At 43.6% G+C, this 24,148-nt stretch overlaps 3 protein-coding genes across 5 annotated transcripts in view; 2 read left to right on the plus strand and 1 right to left on the minus strand.

Moving 5' to 3' along the window:
* paplnb (papilin b, proteoglycan-like sulfated glycoprotein) overlaps nucleotides 1-1,648 on the minus strand; it is an 8,582-nt gene extending 6,934 nt beyond the window's left edge. The window contains exons 1-2 of one of the 3 annotated variants that reach the window (XM_077016134.1): nucleotides 1,561-1,648; nucleotides 775-831 (exon numbers count right to left, since the gene is read on the minus strand). In XM_077016134.1, coding sequence (XP_076872249.1) covers nucleotides 775-831 — 57 coding nt within the window. In that variant the 5' untranslated portion in view covers nucleotides 1,561-1,648. Of the gene's footprint in view, nucleotides 1-774; nucleotides 832-1,005; nucleotides 1,027-1,362; nucleotides 1,399-1,560 lie in introns of those variants that run through there. The other 2 variants (XM_077016135.1, XM_077016136.1) reach the window with 2 other exon arrangements.
* Nucleotides 1,649-4,578: 2,930 nt separating this feature from the next.
* Nucleotides 4,579-11,540, plus strand: drc1 (dynein regulatory complex subunit 1 homolog (Chlamydomonas)). Its single transcript, XM_077016325.1, has 16 exons — nucleotides 4,579-4,823; nucleotides 6,968-7,055; nucleotides 7,158-7,270; nucleotides 7,347-7,530; nucleotides 7,663-7,800; nucleotides 8,230-8,316; nucleotides 8,556-8,678; nucleotides 8,879-9,018; nucleotides 9,353-9,487; nucleotides 9,598-9,976; nucleotides 10,155-10,244; nucleotides 10,406-10,492; nucleotides 10,580-10,695; nucleotides 10,773-10,925; nucleotides 11,107-11,209; nucleotides 11,349-11,540. Exons 1-16 carry the CDS (start codon nucleotides 4,696-4,698, stop codon nucleotides 11,406-11,408), a joined length of 2,124 nt encoding a protein of 707 aa, XP_076872440.1. The 5' UTR covers nucleotides 4,579-4,695; the 3' UTR covers nucleotides 11,409-11,540.
* Nucleotides 11,541-18,470: 6,930 nt separating this feature from the next.
* Nucleotides 18,471-22,919, plus strand: LOC143523605 (voltage-gated potassium channel regulatory subunit KCNF1-like). Its single transcript, XM_077018163.1, has 4 exons — nucleotides 18,471-19,927; nucleotides 20,622-20,724; nucleotides 22,505-22,655; nucleotides 22,786-22,919. The coding sequence occupies exons 1-4, from the start codon at nucleotides 18,471-18,473 to the stop codon at nucleotides 22,917-22,919; spliced, it is 1,845 nt and encodes a 614-aa protein (XP_076874278.1).
* The last annotated feature ends 1,229 nt before the right edge of the window (nucleotides 22,920-24,148 follow it).

Genomic DNA, 24,148 nt, shown 5'->3' on the forward strand with positions numbered 1-24,148 from the left:
GCTGTCATCAAGTCTGCAGATGATTTGACAGTAGTGAGAAAGAACAGCCTCACTCTGAACATCTCAAAGACCAAAGAACTCATTATAGATGTCAGGAGGACAGAATGGCCCAGACTCTGTCCATATCAGTACAGCGTACAGGGTCTCTGGTTTCAGGGTTCTTGAAGGCTCAGTTCACCCATGGCTTCACTCCTTTGATCCGCCTCTGGAAGGTGCTAGGGGTTCATTACAACAAACACACTCAAAAACTCAAAGCTATCATTTCACTGAGCTCTGCCCCAAAATATTGAAATGCTATAATGTGTAATACTTTCAAGATGTAATACTGTATAGTGCAATATTTATTGAATTCTATTTATTTATTATGTTGAGCTTTTATTGTATTTTATAATATTATAACATTTTATTTATGTTAACATAAGTAGGGGGGAAAGCGTAAATAAAACACTTCACGTTCACAGAAACACATTCTCCAGGTCCAAATCTCAAGAGTCTCTCACATGTCCCACACAACCGGTTTCCCTCATAATAACAGTGCAGACAGCTACTGTCCAGAACTCAAGTTTGCACACAAAGACACAATTTTATCTGAGGTACTTATCACTAAAATGTATAAACTATCTCGTGTATATTGCATAACTCGGAGACAGACACTCTAGCAAGCTTCTGTCGTCTAGTACAAGCACACAGGACCAAGAGATCATCTCCTCACGTCCTCACATAAGACATGAAGTGTTAGTCTAAGTCCTGACAGCATGAGACGGTGTTACTCACAGACAACACTGCAGCTGTAAACAGGTGCAGGACCCCCAGGGCTGAGAGGAGCAACATCTACACACACACACACACACACACACACACACACACACACACACACACACACACACACACACACACACACACGTGCATGTATACATCAAATGACATAGACATTCAGGATGACCCTACAATTCACATATAAAGGTACATATAAATATATATATATATATATATATGTACACATACTTCACAATGAAAGTATTTTTATTTTTACAAAAAGCCTCAGTTCAGGAAAAGGAATCATGTAATTAAAGCAAAATATCAGTCCACATCCCTCCAAAGCTTTCTGAAAACAATCACAAATGTCAAGAAAACAGTACACCCTGGATCAGCAGCCTACTATATTACTACCTGTTATATATTATAGTTACCTATGTTGTATTTATTTCTTATGTTACTGCTGCTCTGCGTGCCCTCAATTGCCCCTCGGGGGTGAATAAAGTTTTCTGAATCTGAATAAATCTGAATCTACTGAACCATGCAGGTCGCTCCCAGAGTCTGAATTCCTTTTGAAGGAACTGAATCTAGCATGGAGGTTCTTACCTTCTGAACTGAATCTAGCATGAAGGTTCTTACCTTCTGAACTGAATCTAGCATGAAGGTTCCTACCTTCTGAACTGAATCTAGCATGAAGGTTCTTACCTTCTGAACTGAATCTAGCATGAAGGTTCTTACCTTCTGAACTGAATCTAGCATGAAGGTTCTTACCTTCTGAACTGAATCTAGCATGAAGGTTCTTACCTTCTGCCTGCGATCTCTCTGTGTCGAAGTGAATGCACTCACCGCCACTACATGAGCACACTCTGGATTGCACACACACACACACACACACACACACACACACACACACACACACACACACACACACACACACACACAGTTAAGATACTCAATTTTACAATGAAACCCTCCCCAAAGAGAGAAATGTTGCCATGTCATCATGTTTATACAGAGTAAAGTAATCAGGAGTTGAACCATTGGAAGCACGAGAAATTAACATCCACAACAAATTACTCCTTATGCATGATTGGAAATTTCAGCTTTCGACTCATAATTATAAACTAGACTTGCATTTCCTGAAGGAAATACTATAGGGCTTGATATTTGATCTCTATGTTTTTTGGACTCTAAATATGTCTTTAGCACATACAAAAAGAACTAAATTTGTGACATGAGTACGATACAGCAAGAAAAAAAAATTTATGCAGGGCTGCATTAATAAAATGCATATTTTTATATTGCATATAATAAAAGTCATATTTAACTGGTTTATGTTATTTTAAAAGATTCCTCCTTATTGGATTAGGCCCAACATATTTACTGTTCACATGTAACGTAAATATATCTACATGCGAAAGTCTCGACCGAGATCTTTAATACTAGAACAACATTGGCCTTTCAAGGTAAAACTTGATATATTCATAAAAGTATAGAAAAGAGATTCTCCCACAGGTGTGTGGGTGAGAAACAGATCTCAGAGGATGTGTGATATTATGGCAGTAAGGAAGTGCTTTCAGCGTCCTCTCCACAGATGTTCCATACAGCACGGCCCATCGCCACTAAACACAGTGTGTGAAATCATAGTCTGAGCTGTAGTATAACGTCCCAGAGGGGCTATTTTGGGCTCCCCCACTCAACCGCAGACAGGATAGACAGCTAGGTAGGGCAGGTTGGTGGGGCAGCCGATCAGGGTTCCTGGTGCCAATCTTACATCCGCTGAGAGCTGGCTCACTGCCCAAACCCTGAGATCATGATCAAACTCTGCCAAAACAGTTGAAGGGATTGAGCTTAATCCGTTATGAGAAGAATATGTTCTTGTTGTCATGAGGAACCTGTGATAAAATACTGACAGGTACTGCGGCATTCAAGCATTGCAAAGTCATAGCAAGTCAATACATAACATGGCAAATTTTCAGTCTACATACGGGTGATTATTTTGGCTGTGTATTTGTGTTTTGTTGTGTCTGGATTTTGTAACCTTCCCATGTGTGACTCCAGCATGCTGACTTTGGGCACTCTTCTGTAGCTCACAGAGCCATATGCTCAACTGTTTGTGTTGCCTGTCGCTGAACCCGAATGCTGTGGTGTCCTGCAGTTCCCTGACGGCTCCCAGGAGCTTCCTACAGCTCCATCCTGGGCGAGGGAGTGGAACATCTCACCCAAGGCCTGGCTGCTCTGTGGATGGCTCAGTGAGTTGCTGGCTCAGCTCTTGTTTCCAGTGGGCACGATGCCATCTCTGCATCTTCCATCAGGGGGCACACTCCATGCTCCTCACAACGGAGGCTACTCTGGAGCTTCTGAAAAGAGGTGTGAAGTGAGGGTGAGTCCTGGACTTCTTGGGTAATTAATCGAGCCAAGAGATAGACAAAGGATCACAGTACACCTGGTCAGAGCTAGACTGGACAGTGGACCAAAGCTGGACGGTGATGTGGTCCAGTGTTAGACAGGATCAATGCTAGACTGGACTGCAGTTCAGAGCCAGAACAGATTAGACCCTTTCTGAGCGCACGCTTTAGGTTCGAGTGTAGTAACAGCTTCATGTGCCCCTTGGCTTCTCCCGGACAGAAACGCAGAGGTGACTAGCGCTACAGTGCTAGCACCATACCAGACCTGTCTTCTTCCCCCACATACTGCCTGTTCATTAGAAGCTGAACCTGATTGGCCATTGCAGGAGTGCAGCAGCACACATGTCACTGGTCACGGGTCAGTCTGACGCCGTCACGCAACATCAGACAAAGACACGTCTGTTGTCGGCACAGGAGTCTGATTATCCGTTCACCGACCAAATACACGTCCGAATGAAACAGACCCATATGTGCAAGGCTGACACCAGCAACCCACAAAAGATGATTTAGTCAACATCACTGTCTCTGAACTCCTTCATGAAAACCATAATGAGAGGGAGCCCGTCTAAAATGCCTTTATGCAGTATAGGGGATTTACAGTCACTTCTGACATGTAGTTATTCTTTTATGAGTTATGACTCTAAAGGTATTTCTTTTTCTTTGTGTTTTCATATATAGCATGTTTTACTTTACATCTTGAGAGATGGTGATAACAACACAGGCCTGGTACCCAAGTACGAAGGATTCATAATGGGGTTTAATTTATTTAAAGTATTAGACTTTTCTCACTAACCATTTCAAACATAATTACTTGGGTATACAGTGTTTGACACAACACTATAACATGTCCATCCTAGCACTAGAGTGGTCTTAAAATAGCTCTTAGAGTCACACTCTGCAACAGTTTGGCTTCCTGTATTATTAAAAATAGAATAACATCACTGCTAGGGGCTGAAGGCCTTTAAAAACAGAGGTGAGGGTAAACTTCTGTGCTCAACATTAATTCCTTTATTCATACATTCATTAATTCAATGGGAACTGTGAACTAAACAGAATTTATTTTTAAACGAACTTTGCTCTCTTATCATTTGTTCTCTTTAATGAACCAAAGCTAGGTTTCAGCCACTTTGAATTAAATTTTCACTCAAAACCCTCTGAGGTTATCTTGTGTAAAGCAAATGAGAGAAAACATATGCTTGTCCTTTCCTCAAATTAGCCTAAGACAGGGGGAATGATGATTTATCTGTCTGTCTGTCTGTCTGTCTGTCTGTCTGTCTGTCTGTGTAGATGTAGTTCATGTCTCACTGTAGTACGCAGGGTTTCCATAGCAACAGGAGCTGCGCAAAGTGCGTATTATTTACTACAGTGACGTGGACAACATGGCCGCTAACGCTGTATCATAGCAACGCGAATAACAGAGCGAGTCGCTCCTCACCAGCTCCTCGCGCGGCGCACCGGCAATAAAATACTAATAAAATACTGTTAAAAATACTGTTAAAATACTGTTCAAATACTGTTTGTCATGTGAAAAATGTCTCAAGCTGAAAATTCGCAACAGCAAATGTTTGAAGCGGCTCCGTCTATTCAATCTAAAAACCCAGAGGAGAGAATCGCAGACCGTCGGCGCCGCATAGCTGCGCGAAATGAAGCCAAGACAAGGTAGTTACCCAACTAAATACCCCTACCTAACTACCCTTACCTAACTTCCCCTACCTAACTACCCCTACCTAACTACCCTTACCTAATTACCCCTACCTAACTACCCCTACCTAAATACCCTTACCTAACTACCCCTACCTAATAGGGATGTATATCTTCACCACTAAGCTAGATTCGATACACATCTCGATACACTGCCACCGGTGCGATATAACTGCGATACTCTGAAACCCCTTGTCGATACGATGCGATACAAATCACTCCTGTTCACGATATGATGCGATTAAAAAATGATTGGTAATGATATGACTTATTATATGAGGATTCGGTTTGATAAGTGATCATTCGATACAGTTAGTTGAGGTTTGAGGATGTATTGGCCTAACCCATCAGTTTTCTTAACTCAATAGCACAATTCTAGTTTACTCTCTATTAACATAGTGAATATTATGATCTGCAACATTACTGTCTGCTAGACTTACGAGGAGGTAGCGGCCGCAGAGATGTCCACACCGTGCCGTCTTTTCATGTGTGTCGCCAGGTTCGTTGTGCTACTAACGTATTTGCCCCACGGCATTGTTTGCAGATTGCGTGCGTCTTGTCAAGTTGACCACCTCACTTAAAAAACCCGAAATATTGCCACACGTTTGATTTGTGTGTCTTTTTTGGTGCATTAAATATCTTCGTCGTTGCCAGTGATGGCTAAGTTACCTTGAAAAAGTAATCCGATTACTGATTACTCCTTTTAAAAGTAACTTAGTTCCGTTACTGATTACTTGATTTTAAAAGTAACTACGTTAGATTACAAGTTACTTTAGTAGTTACATTCAGCAGCTAAATTAATTTTTCCAATACTCACTTCATTAGCTGCGCGAAATGAAGCCAAGACAAGGTAGTTACCCAACTACATACCCCTACCTAACTACCCTTACCTAACTACCCTTACCTAACTACCCCTACCTAACTGCCCTTACCTAACTGCCCTTACCTAACTGCCCTTACCTAATTACCCCAACCTAACTAACCAGGGTAACAACCCTTACCTAACTGCCCCTACCTAACTACTCTTACCTAACTGCCCTTACCTAACTACCCTTACCTAACTGCCCTTACCTAACTACCCCTACCTAACTACCCTTACCTAACTACCCCTACCTAACTACCCTTACCTAACTACCCCTACCTAACTGCCCTTACCTAATTACTCCTACCTAACTAACCAGGGTAACAACCCTTACCTAACTGCCCCTACCTAACTACCCCTACCTAACTGCCCTTACCTAACTGCCCCTACCTAACTGCCCTTACCTAACTGCCCTTACCTAATTACCCCTACCTAACTAACCAGGGTAACAACCCTTACCTAACTGCCCTTACCTAACTACCCCTACCTAACTACCCTTACCTAACTACCCCTACCTAACTACCCTTACCTAACTACCCCTACCTAACTGCCCTTATCTAATTACCCCTACCTAACTAACCAGGGTAACAACCCTTACCTAACTGCCCCTACCTAACTACCCCTACCTAACTGCCCTTACCTAACTACCCCTACCTAACTGCCCTTACCTAACTGCCCCTACCGAACTACCCTTACCTAACTGCCCTTACCTAACTACCCAGGGTAACTACCCTTACCTAACTACCCCTACCTAACTACCCTTACCTAACTAACCAGGGCAACTACCCTTACCTAACTACCCCTACCTAACTACCCTTACCTAACTAACCAAGGTAACTACCCTTACCTAACTGCCCTTACCTAACTACCCTTACCTAACTACCCAGGGTAACTACCCTTACCTAACTAACCAGGGTAACTACCCTTACCTAACTACCCCTACCTAACTACCCTTACCTAACTAACCAGGGCAACTACCCTTACCTAACTGCCCTTACTTAACTACCCTTACCTAACTACCCTTACCTAACTAACCAGGGTAACTACCCTTACATAACTACCCCTACCTAACTACCCTTACTTTACTATCCTTACCTAACTACCCAGGGTAACTACCCTTACCTAACTAACTAGTAGATTAGCCAGCTAGTTCACTAATTTCACTGCGGTCTCATAAATTAGCTGTAATTTTCGTTACCACCTCTCATGATGTGTTTTTAATTTTGATGGACGACCGAAGACAGGAAGCGGGGAGAAGTTCCCAGGACTTTGAAGAAGAAACTAAAGAAGTTCGGATGAGTCAGAAACAAGTGAAACAAAGTGAAAAGGTAGTTATGGAGTTTGGTTTAGCGGATGTTTTTCCCACCTAGTTTCATTCAACAAGACACGAGCTGCTAAATGATTTGTCACGTATAATGTTCATTCTCCAGCGTATGGCCAAGTTAGAAGGTGATGGAACAGAGTTCGTGACCAACATCCTAGTGGCAGCAGATTTCAGAGAGTCAAAGAGGAGAACAGAGATGGAGGAGGCACGCAGACTGAGGTACACACACACACACACACACACACACACACACACTTAACACATCTGTTATTATACATAATTCTGTGCTGTACAGGATTGAAAAGCTGGAAAATGAGGCAAAGTCCAGCCTGGAGAAGTTTGAGAACATCACACGGAAGTGGATCGTGGCTAAAGCCAAGGAGATTCCTCAGGACCTGAGAGACGCTCTCATTAGCCAAGAGAAGCTCTGTGGGCAGCTCCTCGAAGACAAGAACAAAGTTATCATTGAACTGCAGCAGGTACACATACACTCACACGCCATGCTAATGTTTAATAAAGGACCTACAACTACAAAGGACCTACAAAAATATACGTGAGTGTGTGTGTGTGTGTGTGTGTGTGTGTGTGTGTGTGTGTGTGTGTGTGTGTAGGAGCTGAAAGCAAGCGATGACCGCTATGTAAAAGACCTGAGAAAGCAAGCCGAAGAGGTAGACCTAATGATCGAACGGATGCAGGAGCAGGTCAAGTCCCTGAGGAAGTCCTACGGTGAAGAGCTTGACCTCACAGAGGTGTGGTAATGCCCTCTTGGGCCTGGAGCAGCACAAACGTGTCCTGCTGCAATCTCTCATACGAGCCGACCGCCATGTGCACCCTCATCACTCTCAGCTTTGTTGCAAATGACCCTCTAAAAAGCTTTGCATGAAACAAGAAGCGAGACAAGTTAAGAAGCGGCAGAATTGTGGGACAGGATTTTCCTTCCAAAACAGGAATGTTCACTTCATGTTTTATTGGCGCATTGTCACAGTAATAGTTATTATGATTGGTTGAGACGTTTAACCCTTACCACTCCATGTGCTGCTTTGCTCCTACCAGTTGGGTGATGTGTTGGTTGAATAGACTGCAAAGCATTACCTAATATGGTCATATATAGAGCGTATCACAACACCCAGCTGTAGACTCTGAGGGTTTATTTGCTTGGGTTCCTGATGGTGCTGCAGGACACCTACGATGAGGAGCGCAGGACTCTGGTCGCAGGCAACAGGACGAAGTGGGAGCAGCAGAGGCAGGCGCGGAGTGACAGAGAGGTAAGGGGGCGTGGCCTTAGCCAGGACCAGGGCCTTTTGTTCTGGGACTGATATGAGAACAGACACAGAGTGTTATTATTATAATGAAGAAGGTGGGAACACAGTACAGCTGCGCACGTGTGTTCTCACGTGTTTGTACTTGTGCTGAAATTAGTTAGTTGGACATCATGACATCATATTTCAGTATTGGCAGGATTGTCGCCTACGTAGTGTGTGTGTGTGTGTGTGTGTGCATACAGCTGGACCTCCTACTGCAGAGGATGCAGCGGGTGGAGGAGTACGAGCTCATGCTACAGCGGCTGCGGGTGGATGACACAGAGGAATACAACACCATCAAGGCCAAACTGGAGACGGATGTGCAGGTGTGGGGGGGGGTCACAGGTTAAGCGGAGGGTCACAGGTTAATTAATTGATGTGAGATGGGATGATGTAAACATGAAAAATTTATCAGGCCCAGAAATTTATCAGAAATGCACAAAGACAAAGCATTATTCCCAGGTCACGGATTATTCTGTGGGTGTGTGTGTGTGTGTGTGTGTGTGTACTTCATGCATACGTATAGATACTTGAGCAACAGTTGCAGAATATGAAGGCCACCTACCAGCTGAATCAGGAGAAACTGGAGTATAACTCCCACGTGTTGAAGAAACGTGGTGAAGAGAGCACCAGTGTTAAGAATCAGCAGAAGAGAAAGATCACAAGGTCCTGCTCCTGTCTCACCCTTAAAACCCTAACTTAACCCCTAACTTCCTGTTAAAACCCTAACTTAAACCCTAACTTCCTGTTAAAAACCCAACTTAAACCTGAGGTCAACCTTTTCCAAACACTGCCATAGAGGGCTTAAAGCCAGAAGATCAGACATCACAGTATATACCCTGAAATAGATGTTTCATTTGATCTTACTTTCACAAAAGACTAACTAATTTACCTTCTGGTACTCTTTTGATGTATTCAGTACAGCATCTAAGGCAACAGGATACACAGAAGTACGTTATCATTCTTAAAGTAAAACTCATAGATGTCATTTTCATTTCAGAATGTTGGACATCCTCAACAATCTGAAGATCAAATGCTCCAATCAGGAGAAGCAGTCTCGTGAGGAGAACCAATCACTGACTGACGACTACAAGCGCATCGTGCAGCAGTACAAAGACGTGCAGAGGAAGATGAGGTAAATAAACATGCCCACACACACACACACCCAGATATGTAGCCACACAAATGGCCCTCCTCGTGTCCTGGTGTTTACAACGTGCATCACCGTTGTCCACTTGGGCGAAGGCACTTCGCGGCGGTCGATGCCAAGCGCTTCGAGGACGTGTGGCTCATGAACGAAGACGAGGCCAAGGCCCTGATGAGGAAGGCCCTGGAGACCGACCGTCTCATTCACGAGCAGCAGCTGGGACTGGCCTGGACACCCCCGCCCCTGAGCGTGATGGAACGGTCCGGGCCTGTGCAGCCACGGAGCAGGGCGGAGACAACAGCCCGGCAGGCCGCGGCACAAGCCCTGATGGGCAGAGAGGCCGGGAAAGATGAGCAGGAAGAGGAAGAGGAGAGAGAGGGGGACGCTGGGGAGGACCCTGGGCGTCCAGAGACCAGCGGGGACAGAGTGGACAAGAAGACATTGAAGAAATTGCTGGAGCTGTTATGTGATGAAACGGTGAGGCCTGTGTGTGTGTGTGTGTGTGTGTGTGTGTGTGTGTGTGTGTGTGTGTGCTCGAGAAATTAAAGGTTTCATAAGTTTTCAGTACAGTGTATTATCTGAGTGTAGATTTTCACAGAAATGTTTTTGGTTTTGTTGTTTTTTTTCTGTGTGTGTGTGTGTGTGTGTGTGTCAGGGCTTTCTGATTGAAAGCAAGCTGTTGAAGCTCCTGTGCCCTCTGCAGAAGGAGGAGCAGAGCCTCATGAAGCTCGACTCCATCTTCACTGTGAGCCAAACAACTGGTCCACCTCAAATAGCCCACAATAACCTGTCCCTGTACTCAGTTAGGCGCCCTCTACTGGGCCATGCATGCCAGTGTCAGCTGTGCTCTTCAAGGCTGGTGTAAGTACAGGTAGATTGATCTAAATGATGTATAAATTATTGCAGGCACTGGGTATCGACAGTGAAGAGGATGTGAATAAAATGGCAGATTTCTTAATGAAATATAAAGACCAGCATAAGAACCAAGCAGAGGTGAGAGAAACCTCCTAGTTCATCTGGTTCTGTAGCCGTTTGGCATCGTTAGCTGGTCTCTACACCACCACTGCTGTTTCCTAGCAGGACGGTTTGGTGAGGAACCATGGTGAGTCAGTAGAGGAGAAGGAGACCAATCTCATCCACCCAAACGATGTGCTGAGGGCTCTCCGATCCTTCACAGCTCTGTACTGTAAACCCAAGTGTGTGCGTGTGTGTGTGTGTATATCTACACAAATATTTGTATAGTTAGACCCTGACAGTTATTGCTCTGTGACAGAGACGCCTCATCCCGGCAGCTGAGCACTGAGCTGGAGTTTGGAGGGAGGGATGACTCGGAGGATGGAGAATACTGGGAGAGCCTCGCCACCATCATCCCTGAGACCAAGCTCAGAGTCTGGAGTGCGCTGGAGGCAGCCCTGGAGAAGTACCAGTGAGTGGGACGGCCCGGCCCCAGGGAACCGCTGTCCAAACCGAGTCAGCCCTTTTCTTGTGTCCGAGAACCAGTTCTCAGACCGCGTTGTTCATGGCTTCAAGCTTAAATTTGAGCAAACGTCTTCTCGTGTACAAGATTTCGTTTATGTTGTGTTGAATAAACATGATTGTTTTCACAGTTTTGTACTGACTGACAGATCCAAACTTGTGACTGAAACAAGGCGTCTCAAACAGCAGAACTCGGAGCTCAAGACGCTTCTGCACCAATATCTCAATTCAAAGGTGTGTGTGTGTGTGTGTGTGTGTGTGTGTGTGTGTGTGTGTGTGTGTGTGCGTGTGTGTGTGTGTGTAATATATTGCCTGCTTTATTCTCTCCTATATTTTCAGTCACTAGATAATCTCACATCACATCTGCTGATAGGTCAATGCTGAACTGGAGATTCCACCTTCCCAGATGATGACGTTGTCCCCTGACCCCTGACCCCTGAGTAAGGCGGCCCCACTTGGCCATTCAGGAGTGATGACATGAATTCCTTAAACAGACTGAAGATTCACTGTTGCATTGTCAGATTCTAGATGTGACAGATATTACATAAATCATTTGCAAAACGTGTTTAAATATGTTTATGTGATGCTTGTTGATTGGTCTGACATAATAGAGTAACATGACCAAAGTAAACTCGGCAGTTAATAACTAATGCTAGTATTTCGATTTGAAATGATGTATTAAACTTTCATGTAGGCAGCGGAATGTGTTGTGGTGGCTTAAGTGCTGCAAAAGTTTAGGGACTTTTGTCCTAGAAATGTTTGAAGGGTGTAATTTTTTTAAAGGCATAAAATTTCACTTTGTTTTCAAAAACGAGTCATGCTGCCATATTTTGTCCTCATTTGCATGATGTTAACGAACAAAAAAGAATTGCATAAAAATTTCCACCTGAACATTTCTGACCATAAATTTCCTGTCAAGAAACGGGGCTGGACTGGATTATTTTTCTCTAACAATGTTTGTTCACTTTTGAACTGTTGAGACAGTAAAAGATAACTGAAATATGAATGTAAACAAAAAAATATATAAAAGAAGGATTCAGAGCCTTGGTATTTCTAACAGAGAGAAAAATGAAGAAACGAGATGGCAGACATGTAGAGTGAGAGAAAGGGAGGGTGTGAGAATTCTGAAAGAGAAGATAAGTGTTGGGGGGGTCAACCGAAATTATATCTGAGCATTTCAGAGAACAGGTCTTGTCATTAACAATTTCAGGTATTAGCTTTCAGAAAGACATTATATTAAGTATTATAATAAACTGCTGGCACAAAGAAGGGATACAAAATTCTCATACACCAAACTTTATTATGAATTATTCCACATATCTACACATGAATTAGTAATATAATGAATGCACTCAGAAAGATAAGAGATATATACAGCCCAAACTACAGGAAAACATGGACACTGTAAAAGGAGATAATTTGGAAAATAACAGAAGAATCTTGTTACTCAATCTCAATCTCGCTCATGATGAGAGATATCTTCCAACTGTATCTCATTGCCACACCCCCTTTTCTCGCTACTTATAGGCCTGCCTCACTCTTCCGGGTTGCGATGTATTGCCAACTGTAGCGTACCGAGCGTTCTCTATCTGCGATTGCCTCTCCGTGTATTGATCTCTGCTTCCCTCCTAGACCACATCCCCTGCCTAGCCCTCTTGTACCTCCAGGACTCTGTTTCATCGGCGTGACCCTGGACCAGCCCGACATTACGTTCAACACAGCTGCGTTTAGTGTGACTGACTGGGTTTGGTGTTATGCGTCCTGTGTTGCTATTTCTCATTTAATAAAAGCAACGTTGTTCTGCATCTGGATCCTCTGCCTGGTTTATGCGTTACACTTGTACATAATCAACAATAAACAAGCACACGGAAAACCATCTTCACACACGCTACATCAACGTTTACTCTTTTGTTAATGTACCAGTTTTGTGGTCCTTGCTGTTTGGTGTTTCAACATCACTGTCTTGTTTACATACCGTCACCCAGAATGTTACCCAGAAAAGCCAGTTCATGAAACATAGGATTAAATCAAATTGGTCCAGTCATTCCTCAGTAATACGTGTTGTTCATTAGATGATGACATAATCTATGGACATCTAGGGTGTCTAGAATGGTCATGTCTGTACCTCACCATGGACTGCAGGGTGTCTAGAATGATCGTGTCTGTACCTCACCATGGACTGCAGGGTGTCTAGAATGATCGTGTCTGTATCTCACCATGGACTGCAGGGTGTCTAGAATGATCGTGTCCAGGGCCGGCGCTAGGGGGGGGCAGAGGGGGGCATTGCCCCCCCAAATTGTGTCTTTGCCCCCCCAAGCACAATGCAAGCAACGGCTTTTTTTTATTACCTCTGAACCAATCACAAAAATGCATTTTGCTTTACAGCGTGAAGATATTTCCTTGCTTATTCCTGATTGGCTCTTTGAGTCATATAAAAATCGGCAGACCGCCCCAAACGGTTCAGTTCGGCAGTATATGTTCTGTTAGTGTGAGTGAAAGACAGGTATACTGGTAAACACTCTTCTGAGTTTAAACTGACTTCCACATGGTAATATTTGCTTAACTGTGGTTTTTCGTTGCTTTAATGTTACTCACCTCTTACATAGGTGTTGCTTAAATTATTTTATTAGCCGTTAGCGGTTAGGGTAACTTGGTTCTCCTAAACCTGCGCGAACGGCGGAAGCGTTTAAATACTTGCCGCGCAGTGTTGTCCGAAACGATATGTGGTAATAAAAAACAGGGGAATGAACATTTACCTGACGAATTTTAATGTTGCTTTTTCAGATTTGAAAAGTGCTGGAATTTAGGCTAAAGTACTTGAAAATGTTGATATTGTAACTACTTCGTTTCACAACAAATATCTGTCTGACTGAACAGTTCTCTTGTATTACGTTAACAAATACGAGCCTCTTGTAATTCCAGGATGAAACATGAGAGAACGTGAAGACGTTAAGATTGGGCGTTTTGAAAGTGTGATTTAAAAAGCGAATTATTTTGAGTATATGTATAAATATTTAACTTAATTAAGTTTAACGTGTTGAGAAATATTGAACTGGACCTTTAAAGTGAGGTACAAGCGCTTTAATTCCACCTTGTATAGGTGTATGCAGAGCCGTAGAAAGAGAGAGTTGCGACACTCTGTGATCTCGCCGCTCAGAGGTCACGTGGTTCATGGAGGACCGTATAGTTCCAATCAAACACGAACAACTCTCTCTTTCTACGGCTCTGGGTGTATGAACCCGGCAAACATGACATTGTTCATTGCGCTGAGGCGCGGCGCGCGCGAAGTTGCAAAATTCGAGAGGTGCACGACACCGCGCGAGGCTGCTCTTTCCCCCGTGCAAGCCGTCGCGGCTCATGGTTTAAACCACATATGTCAAAGTCAAGGCCCGCGAGCCAGATCCGGCCCGCGAATTGATTATCTATGGCCCCCTGGATGATATTGAATTACTATTAGAACCGGCCCGCAGGCCACAGCCGTCCGATGGTGTTTTGTACGCAAACACTACATTCCCCACAATGCAACGGTAGCCCGCGAAGTCACTGCAGCGCGAAGCGTCGCGAGGGTCCGCGCGGCGAAAATGACGTAATCGCAGTGGCTCCGCCAGCGCAATGAACAAAAGTCATGTTTGCAGGGTTCATACACCTTTTAAAGGTGGAATTCAAGCACTTGTACGTCACTTTAAAGGTCCATTTCAATATTTTCCAGCACGTTAAACTTAAATATGTTAAATATTTATACATATACTCGAAATGATTCGAAATAATTCGCTTTTTATTCACATTATTTAATGGTTGTTTATTTTCCCCAATCTTAACGTCTTCACGTTCTCATGTTTCGTCCTGGAATTACAAGAGGCTCGTATTTGTTAACCTAATACAAGAGAACTGTTCAGTCAGACAGATATTTGTTGTGAAACGAAGTAGTTACAATTCAAAACATTTTCAAGTACTTTAGCCTAAATTGCAGCACTTTTCAAACCTGCAACACAAAGCAACATTAAAATTCGGAGTCGCGCACTATGGTCACTCGCGAAAGTATAAACCTAAATCAGCAGTCAGAGCAGACATCAACGTTCAGCTATCCCCCTTCTCAAAAATGACTAAACGTAAGGTGGACACTGAGAACGGGTTTCAAGCCAGGTGGGAGGCAGAGTACATGTTCACGGAGGTAAAAGGTAAACCTGTGTGTCTTCTGTGTGTCTTCATGTGATTTTTCTTTGAAGGAAGTTTGCTTTTATCTGTTTGCCTGTTGAAAAATGTTTTCACTTGAAATTACTGACAGATCCATAAGAAAATAGTGCTTTATTCATTTAAACATTAAATAATATACACTGTGTTAGGTCTTGGTTCAATAGGCTATGTGCAATCATTTCAATATGTTTTAATAAACATTGAACCAGTCCGGCCCTCGGCTTGTAGCAAATTAGTTTTTTTGGCCCTTTGTGTTTTTGACTTTGACATACCTGGTTTAAACGATTCCTCGCCATCACAGCCAGTATTGTTATACTGTGCATAAATACCGCATTGTACCAGTACGTTTCATAACATCAATAAAAACTTCAATACTTTACCAGATTTTTTACCATTAAAGTGCAGTAGATAGATTTCTTATTTTATGTACTTTCATATTTTTTTCTTTTTCAAAATAGAAATGTGACGAATACTCCCTTTTATAACAGAATTTGTATTCTTTTGTTTTCTTTATATTTTAATTTCCCAGTAATATAAATATTCTCACTCATTCCTATTTCCATGTTTGAATATTCTCAGTCTGTGTATAGGTACATTTGTCAGCCTTTCAAGAAATAGAGTTGTTCTATTAGTAATGGCAGTATTGAAATGAAATACAATTAGATAATCTTTGTTCTCCATTTACATAATCAACATGTATTTTTTAATCATTGTGTTTTAAGTTTTAAGTTCGAAAATGTGCATTTTTATTTCTTTACCTAATACATCACTTTACGCCAGTATCAATAGTCATCATTCATGCACAAATCAAGCCTTGAATATATTTCTGGCTTCATAAACATGACTATCAACATGCCCCCTCATTATGTTTTACTGCCCCCCCAAGCAAAGCAGTCCAGAACCGGGGCTGATCATGTCTGTACCTCACCATGGTTTCTTTAAACATTGTTAACTGCAGTACCTTGAGATAGGAGATAGGACACAAACGCTAAGAGGAGGGATGTTTATTAGGGGAAAATCCATAATCATAGTTGTTGGAAGAGTCTAGGGTTGAATTTCCAGCGATGTCAGGAAACAAAACAAAACCAGAATCCATGGCAAATGTAAGAAAACGAAACATGAACTAAACATGGAAACCAGATAATGGAACATACGGGGAAACAAAGAAGAAGGAAGTGTAAAAGATGGAGCTAAACCCCCAAAACACAACAGAATACATCCAACAATGACCAGGAACGAGACAGAGAGAAACACAGGCTTTGAATACACAGGCTAACAAGTGAGAAATGAGGAGGTGAAATAAAGAAGGGGCAGAGAGTACAAACAAGGGAAGGATACACAAGAAATGAAGCCAAAACCAAGGGGACCAAAATGCTAGCGGAGGGGAAACACTATAAGGACCTCCAACAGGAAGGGGAAACACTATAAGGACCTCCAACAGGAAGGGGAAACACTATAAGGACCTCCAACAGGAAGGCGTATTCTCAAATGGTTATTTAGCAACATTTGTTTCTTTGCAGGCCTCATTCTCCCCTCCAGGTTAGCATAGGTCATCCAGGCTAAACAGAAGATCAGTACAAGTATGTGGTTTTTCCAGACGGTACATACACATGAGGTCATTGTCTCCCTCTAGCAGGAACAGAGGCTACAGCTGCAAGGCGGAGGGGCGGGGCTTGTATACACAGGCGGGGCCTTATGATGATGACGAGGAGGAGATTCTAATCCTGAAACTCAGGCTCAGGTATGGTTGGGTTGAAAGGTTGTTGCAAAGGCTCATGAACAGGGGCCTCTCAACATTAGGGGCTGATGGGGCCCGGCCCCACCAGACATCAGACAAACATCCGTACAAGCCAGAAGGTCTCCTAGCGGTCTTCGTTTGGTGAGCACGGGGCTGGCACGTCACCGTTAAGTCTAACCAAGTGAGCAATTGAAAACACTGTGGACATGTTGAACACACTTCCAATAATGAGCTGCGATGCACAATCGTGTTTAATTCAGGAAATGGTAAAAAGCACTCCACCAATCAAAAGTGGTTCAAGAGGGAAACACGAGTAGATTCACCACCTTCTTTTTCAGCCATCACGGCTGACCGGCACTTCACATCCAGTCCTCCGAGTTACTTCTCTGTGCATGTGCAGATAAAAACTACGAACAAATATAGACTAAGGAGAGATCGATTTTTGCTGCTGTAGCATGATTTAGTTATCAACACAAAACACTACCATTCAGCTCTCATCTCAGTGAAAGTTATAAATGTGTCACGTATTGATATAACTGGCAGCTTTCAACATGGTCTAGTTAGTGCTCTGTGTCTTGGGTTGGGTCTGTAACATGTGGCCTCTTTTATGTCGGTTGTGACAGATCTTTCACCTTGGTGAAATCTAGCACAGCATTGTGCACTTAATCTCACATTTTTTGTCAGCCTCAATGCGTTTTACTGTATTGTAATATATACTGTCTGACAGTAAGGGGAGAAATTTCCATATGTAATTGTACGTTGTCCCAGGTGCATAATTGCTCTCAAATCCTAAGATTAAATACTCCCAGTTTATCACACGGTTCAAGCACTGCAGTTATTTAGTGTAAAAGTGACAGGAGTGGGAGGGTGTGAAAATATAAATGATCAGATACACGAGAAGCTACATTTTGCATTAGGGACTTAAAAAAAAAACTTGAATGTGGTAAAAACAGCATAAATTTTTCAAACTTGTAATGGTAGACCTGAAACGTTTTAAAACCCGATCTGATCCGTTCAATCGCAAAACTTGGATTACTCTTTCCCGTACCCACACTCACTCACTCCACTCTCTCTTTCTCTCTCTCTCTCTCTTCCCCTCTTTCTCACCACCCTTCTCACTCTCTCTTGCTCTGTCTTTCTCTCTTTGTCTCTGTCTCACCACACTGATATACACATATTTTTTAGCCCTTTGACAACTCCCCTGTTAATTTATATTGCTCTTTTTTCTGTATCTCTTGGACTGTGCGATTGGAACTGGATGCACACTAACTCCGATTATTTCGTGAAAAACTGAGTGCTGGTGGCGTCATGCAAGGATTGGAATTGATGATACTCACGAGGACAGATGACCTGCATTTCTTAATTAAACTCGTACCGTAGCTGGAATCTGAGCACTTTATCATCATGCTCTTCCACTTGGGAAAGGTTATTTTAACATTTATATGTGTATTTTCTCATATTAATGGTTTTCGTTTATTAAACGTTTGCATGTGTCATACTGTCATCCAAGACGTGTAGAAGATACACAAGTAAAAAACTACTTGTTCCTGTACACCATCTGAAATGCGGGAGACACCGAGGACTTGTTTTGCCGGCTGTAATGCATCGGTGGGAAGTGAAGTAACAGAGATCGTGGTAAACATAGGCGGTGTGAAACAAGTTCTCTATGTTGAAGCGTTGAATCGCTACCCCGAGACACGATTGGCTGAGCTGGCCAACTGTTCATCAGGTAATGCCAGTGACCTGTCGGATCTGTGTGATGACTATGATGTGCGGAAGGGTGAATTTTACTTCGACAGAGACCCAGATGTTTTTAAATGCATCATAGAGTTATATTACTACGGAGAAGTGCACATGAAGAAAGGGATTTGCCCCGAGTGCTTTAAGAAGGAAATGGAGTTCTGGGGAGTTGACGTGGACTTCCTCGATGAATGTTGTAAAGGGAATTTGAAGGAAGTGGAGGAGGAACTGGCACAAATAGCTAAGAAAGTGCGCACGATTCTGCACAACGATGAGGGAACCGCGTCAGCCAGCATGGGCAAACGGTGCCAGCTGTTCCTGTGGAAGCTCATGGAGAAGCCCGAGTCCTCCTATCTGGCACGTGTGGTCACCATCCTGTCCTTTGTGTTCAGCATCCTCTCCTCCGTGGTCATGTGTGTGAGCACCATTCCTGAGCTGCACACTCACGACTCCGGGGGCCAAGAGGTGGAGAATCCAACCCTACAGTACATCGAGATGGTGTGCATCATCTGGTTCACAGCCGAGTACGTGCTGCGTCTGGCCTCGGCACCCAACAAGGTGCGTTTTGTCTTCTCCTTCATGAACATGGTGGACTTCCTCACCATCATGCCCTTCTATCTGATGTTGGTACTGATCAACCTGGGCACGGCCGTGACGGAGCTGGCCAGCGTGCAGCATGCCGTCCAGGCGCTACGGGTCATGCGAATAGTGAGGATCTTCAAGCTGGCGCGGCACTCAGAGGGTCTTCACACACTGACGTACGCTCTGAAGAGCAGCCTGAAGGAGCTTCTTCTGCTACTCATATACATGGGCATGGGCATCTTCCTGTTCTCGGTGGTGGGCTACGCCCTGGAGCAGAGCCACCCGGACACCCTGTTCACCAGCTTCTCCCAGTCCTTCTGGTGGGCCATCATCACCATGACAATGGTGGGCTACGGCGACGTCTACCCCAAGACCACCCTGGGCAGGTGCAACGCTGCCGTCAGCTTCCTGTGTGGGATCATCGCCATAGCGCTGCCCATGCATCTAATCATAAACAGGTTTGTGATCTTCTACAGCAAGCAGCGCTTGCTTGACGTCGCCGCCAAGCACGAGATCGAACTGCTGGAGTTGCGCTCAAAGGAGGACCAGGTAATAACTAACCAGAGGACCGAGGAGCCCAGTGGCCCTTCTGCCCCGGTGTGGGACGAAGCCAGTCAGATTCCACAGAGCGGTACCTCCATTCCACTCCAGGACGGGGGACCGAGGCCCACCCATTCAGATATGCAACCAGAACTAAGGTAGAATATACCAGACCATTAAATGTCATCATGGAACTATGTTAATATATTATCGTATTTGTGTCTCATCGTTTTGGACCTGTGTTTGGATCAGAGTATTCTAGGCAAATTAAAACATTTATTTTAATTACAGCTTATAGATACAGCTGTATTTATTTGAATATCCAATAATGATGCCTGTCATATTAAAAGTATTTTAATACATCCTGAAAGAAATTGAATTCAACTGAAGCTGAACTAAACTGCCAGAAGTAGGGAACAATTGTACCCTGAAATGACAAACTCACCTGTTGAACAGAGTAACATATAGCTAAGGCTACTGAGCAGCTCCTGTCCTGAGGGACCAGAGTTCAGTGCATTTATATGTTTTCCCTGCTCAAACCCACCTGCTTCAACTCATCAGTTCTTTACCAACATAAGTGGGTGAGCCGTGGACTCACTAAAACTGTGCTGGACTCAGCTTAATTGTCAAGAACAAGAATTTGCTAAAATTTGCTAAAATCTGAATTCAGCAGGTATTACATATACTAATAATGTAAATGTCTGTCCAACTCACAAGTTTAAATATTGCTGTTCACTGTAATAAACAATTTATTTATCTGTATATCTTGCACATTCCAGCAAAGCTCTTTGACTAAATACGTTTCTGCACAGACGTTTACAAACATCTGAGATGTGTGACGTGTGTGTGCAGATTGAAGAGGAGAGGTTCAGGTTTGCAGCAGAGCTCTGAGCATCCGTCTCCTGACCGTCTATCAGACTTTGTCAGACAACAGGGGGGACAAGGAGTTGGACATGTGTGCTAGGAGCCTGATGGAGAGTAACTGTGTGTGTGTGTGTGTGTGTGTGTGTGTGTGTGTGAGTGTGTGTGTGTGTGTGTGTGTGTGTGTGTGTGTGTGTGTGTGTGTGTGTGTGTGTGTGTGTGTGAGTGTGTGTGTGTGTGTGTGAGTGTGTGTGTGTGTGTGTGTGTGTGTGTGTGAGTGTGTGTGTGTGTGTGTGTGTGTGTGTCTGTGTGTCTGTGTGTGTGTGTGTGTGTGTGTGTGTGTGTGTGTGTGTGTGAGTGTGTGTGTGTGTGTGTGTGTGTGTGTGTGTGTGTGTGTGTGTGTGTGTGTGTGTGTGTGTGTGTGAGTGTGTGTGTGTGTGTGTGTGTGTGTGTGTGTGTGTGTGTGTGTGTTCTAATAGTTATTTTCATTTGTCATTCCAAAGCACATTTCATGGACAGTCTGTCTCCTCCTCCTTCAGCTGAGAAGAACGAACAGCACACCTCATACTCATACACCCAGCAGTCTGTCTGGATCTCTCTGTCTTAATTACATATCGATCAGTATTGGACTCAGTGTAGATTTCATTTCAAACAAATAAGAAATGAAGAAAACAAATATTGGGGGTTGGTTGGTCCCCCTCCCTCCCAGGACATCCAAAACGCGTCTATGATTGGGTCGCTATTTTGGCACACATAACTGTGATCAGGGCAGTGTCCACAACTCTCCACTTACCACAGACGCCACATTGGATATAAAGTCCATCTTTGTCCTTATCTATAAATACAAGACATTTATCTGAATCCGGAATCATTTCTGAGAAGCAAAACCATAGATTTGAAATGGTTTTTGTCTTTCATGCTTCTGTGGTCAATCCCAGTCCTAGAGAACCCTACACCTGCACAATTGTGTGTGTGTGTTTCCTATTTTCCTATACACAAGCCCAGACTAGGTTTTTAGCTTACACAGGTCTGTTAAGACCTTTATGTTAAGTTAAATTACATGTATGTTGATTCAACAAACAATTAATATTGATATCCACCACACTTTAATAAAATTTAATAAATAATGATTATGCACACAATCACCCTGTTCTTAGAGATGTCAATCATATGTGTAACAAAAAGACTCTATCCAAACGTGAAGTGTGTGGAGACAGCTGATCTGGGATAACTAAATTATTAAAACCCAATGACCACACCAAGATGTGCAGATACATTTAACTGCTTGTTGAGACAATGGTTGCTGTTATAATTTAAATGAGAGTCAGCGGATAATAACGAGGTTTATAAAAGCTGTCTCCCTCTGCTGTCTTCTACACGGTAATGCAGGTGTAGAAAGAGCAGTTTACAACACAGTGAACATTAGAGCTAATCTGCTGGATGAAAATTCGACACTTGAGGATCAGGTGATTCAGAGTTGCGACTGATACCGTGTTCTGTGGCCACTTGGTGTTAGCCAATGAGAAAACTGGACAGGAAGTATGTCTGCTGTACTGTTGAAACTAAAGTTGGGCTTCATAACATATTACAGTATCGGCTGTGGCGTTGACCTAATATTAGCAACACTGGAATATTCAAATACATACGCTGCAGGATTAAACCTGATATTTAGTACTGCCAAAAATCAGTGCAAAACTATTATTGGCCAGTGATTGAGTGTGTGTGTGTGTGTGTGTGTGTGTGTGTGTGTGTGTGTGTGTGTGTGTGTGTGTGTGTGTGTGTGTGTGTGTGTGTGTGTGTGTGTACGTGTGCACATATACATGTGTGGGGTGATTTGTGTGCTGATGTGTGCTGGGAGTTTGTGTCTACTGCAGAGGATGCAGCGGGTGGAGGAGTACGAGCTCATGCTCCAGCGGCTGCGGGTGGATGACACAGAGGAATACAACACCATCAAGGCCAAACTGGAGACGGATGTGCAGGTGTGCTATGCTACACGGGTGACGGTGCAGCGGAGAAGCCCTACAGGTTACAGAGTTCATGTGAAATTAACCGACGTAGGCGTGAGGAAGTGATCAGACTTGGAGAGACGCATTACGAGATCAAGTTGTTGTCTGTTGTTGTTGAATTGTTGTCTGTGATTATTCTGTGTGTGAAGATGAAGACCACCTGCCAGCTCAATCAGGAGAAACTGGAGAACAACTTTATTCCAGAATGTTGGACATCCTCAACAACCTGAAGATCAAATGCTCCAATCAGGAGAACCAGTTTTGTGAGGCGAACCAATCATAAACATGAGGAAAACAGGCACACCTGCAGACACATGTGCCCAGATATGTGCCCACACAAATGTGTCCTGGCATGTACAACACACATCACTGTTGTTCACATGTTCACTTGAGTGAAGTCACTTTGGGATGGTCAACACTATGTGCTTTGAGAACATGTGGCTAACGAGTCATTGACCAGCAGATGGTCCATGACCAGCAGCTGGTCCTGGCCTGGACAGAGCAGTCTGGTCCTGGACGGCTCAATGGCAGAATGAGTGTAGTTAATCATCTGTAGGGCAGAGGCATTTGGGACAGGTGATTAAAACTGGCCACATCCACACCTCATTTTGTGCAGTCTTCTTAAACTGGTCTTCTCTCTCAGTAGGGTTGCCAATTGTCATGTTGAAGATGACGCCATCTTAAACACATAGAGCTTGGTGGGCATGAAGAGTCTGTGTAGTGTGACCACAAAGTGCTCGGGTAGCTCAACTGCTACTACTGTCCTTCACTGAACAACAGCTTCTGTCGGTAATGCAGCTGGACTGTGAAGAAGTGCAGCGAGATGAAGCCCTGAGCCCCCAGGTTGGTTTTTTCTTTGCATATGCACACCAACTCAGGGTCAAATACAGGTGATGACTGATGAGCCCAGGAATTACAACCATCAGGCCCGTTGACAGTCTTGCTGGGACCCGGGACAAGAAAGTTTCATGTACGGGGGTGTATGCACTTAATGGAAAATATGGAATGGAAAACATATATATTAATGGAAAACATATATTTTAGCCATTGAGCTTTTTTTGAGTACAGAATTTTATATTAATGAAAGATTTCAAGATTATTTAAAATTATAGACTTTAAATAAAAATAAATTGCTGGGCTCTTTGATGGGCCCCCCTGGCCCTGGGGCCCGGGACAACAGACCCGGTTGTCTCCCCCTGTCGACGGGGCTGATAACCATGGTAATTAATCTGGTGCAGTGGTGGACGAAGTACACAAACCAGGGTTGCCAACTCTCACGCATTGAGCGTGAGACACACGCATACTTCACACGCTCTCACGCCACACTTCCGATTTCTCACACCGAACAAAAATCTAGTTTATTTACCTCTGATCCATATCTATGATTCAATGAGTTACTAGTTTGCTCTGGCGCCAACCACTGGCAATCGATAGATCGCAATATAATACTTAAACCCCCCCCCACCCCCCCTTAAAGGTTCAAATCTCACTCCAGGTGATCTTGAAAAGTTG

This window comes from Brachyhypopomus gauderio, chromosome 9, assembly GCF_052324685.1.
Source record: "Brachyhypopomus gauderio isolate BG-103 chromosome 9, BGAUD_0.2, whole genome shotgun sequence".
Lineage (NCBI taxonomy): Eukaryota > Metazoa > Chordata > Actinopteri > Gymnotiformes > Hypopomidae > Brachyhypopomus > Brachyhypopomus gauderio.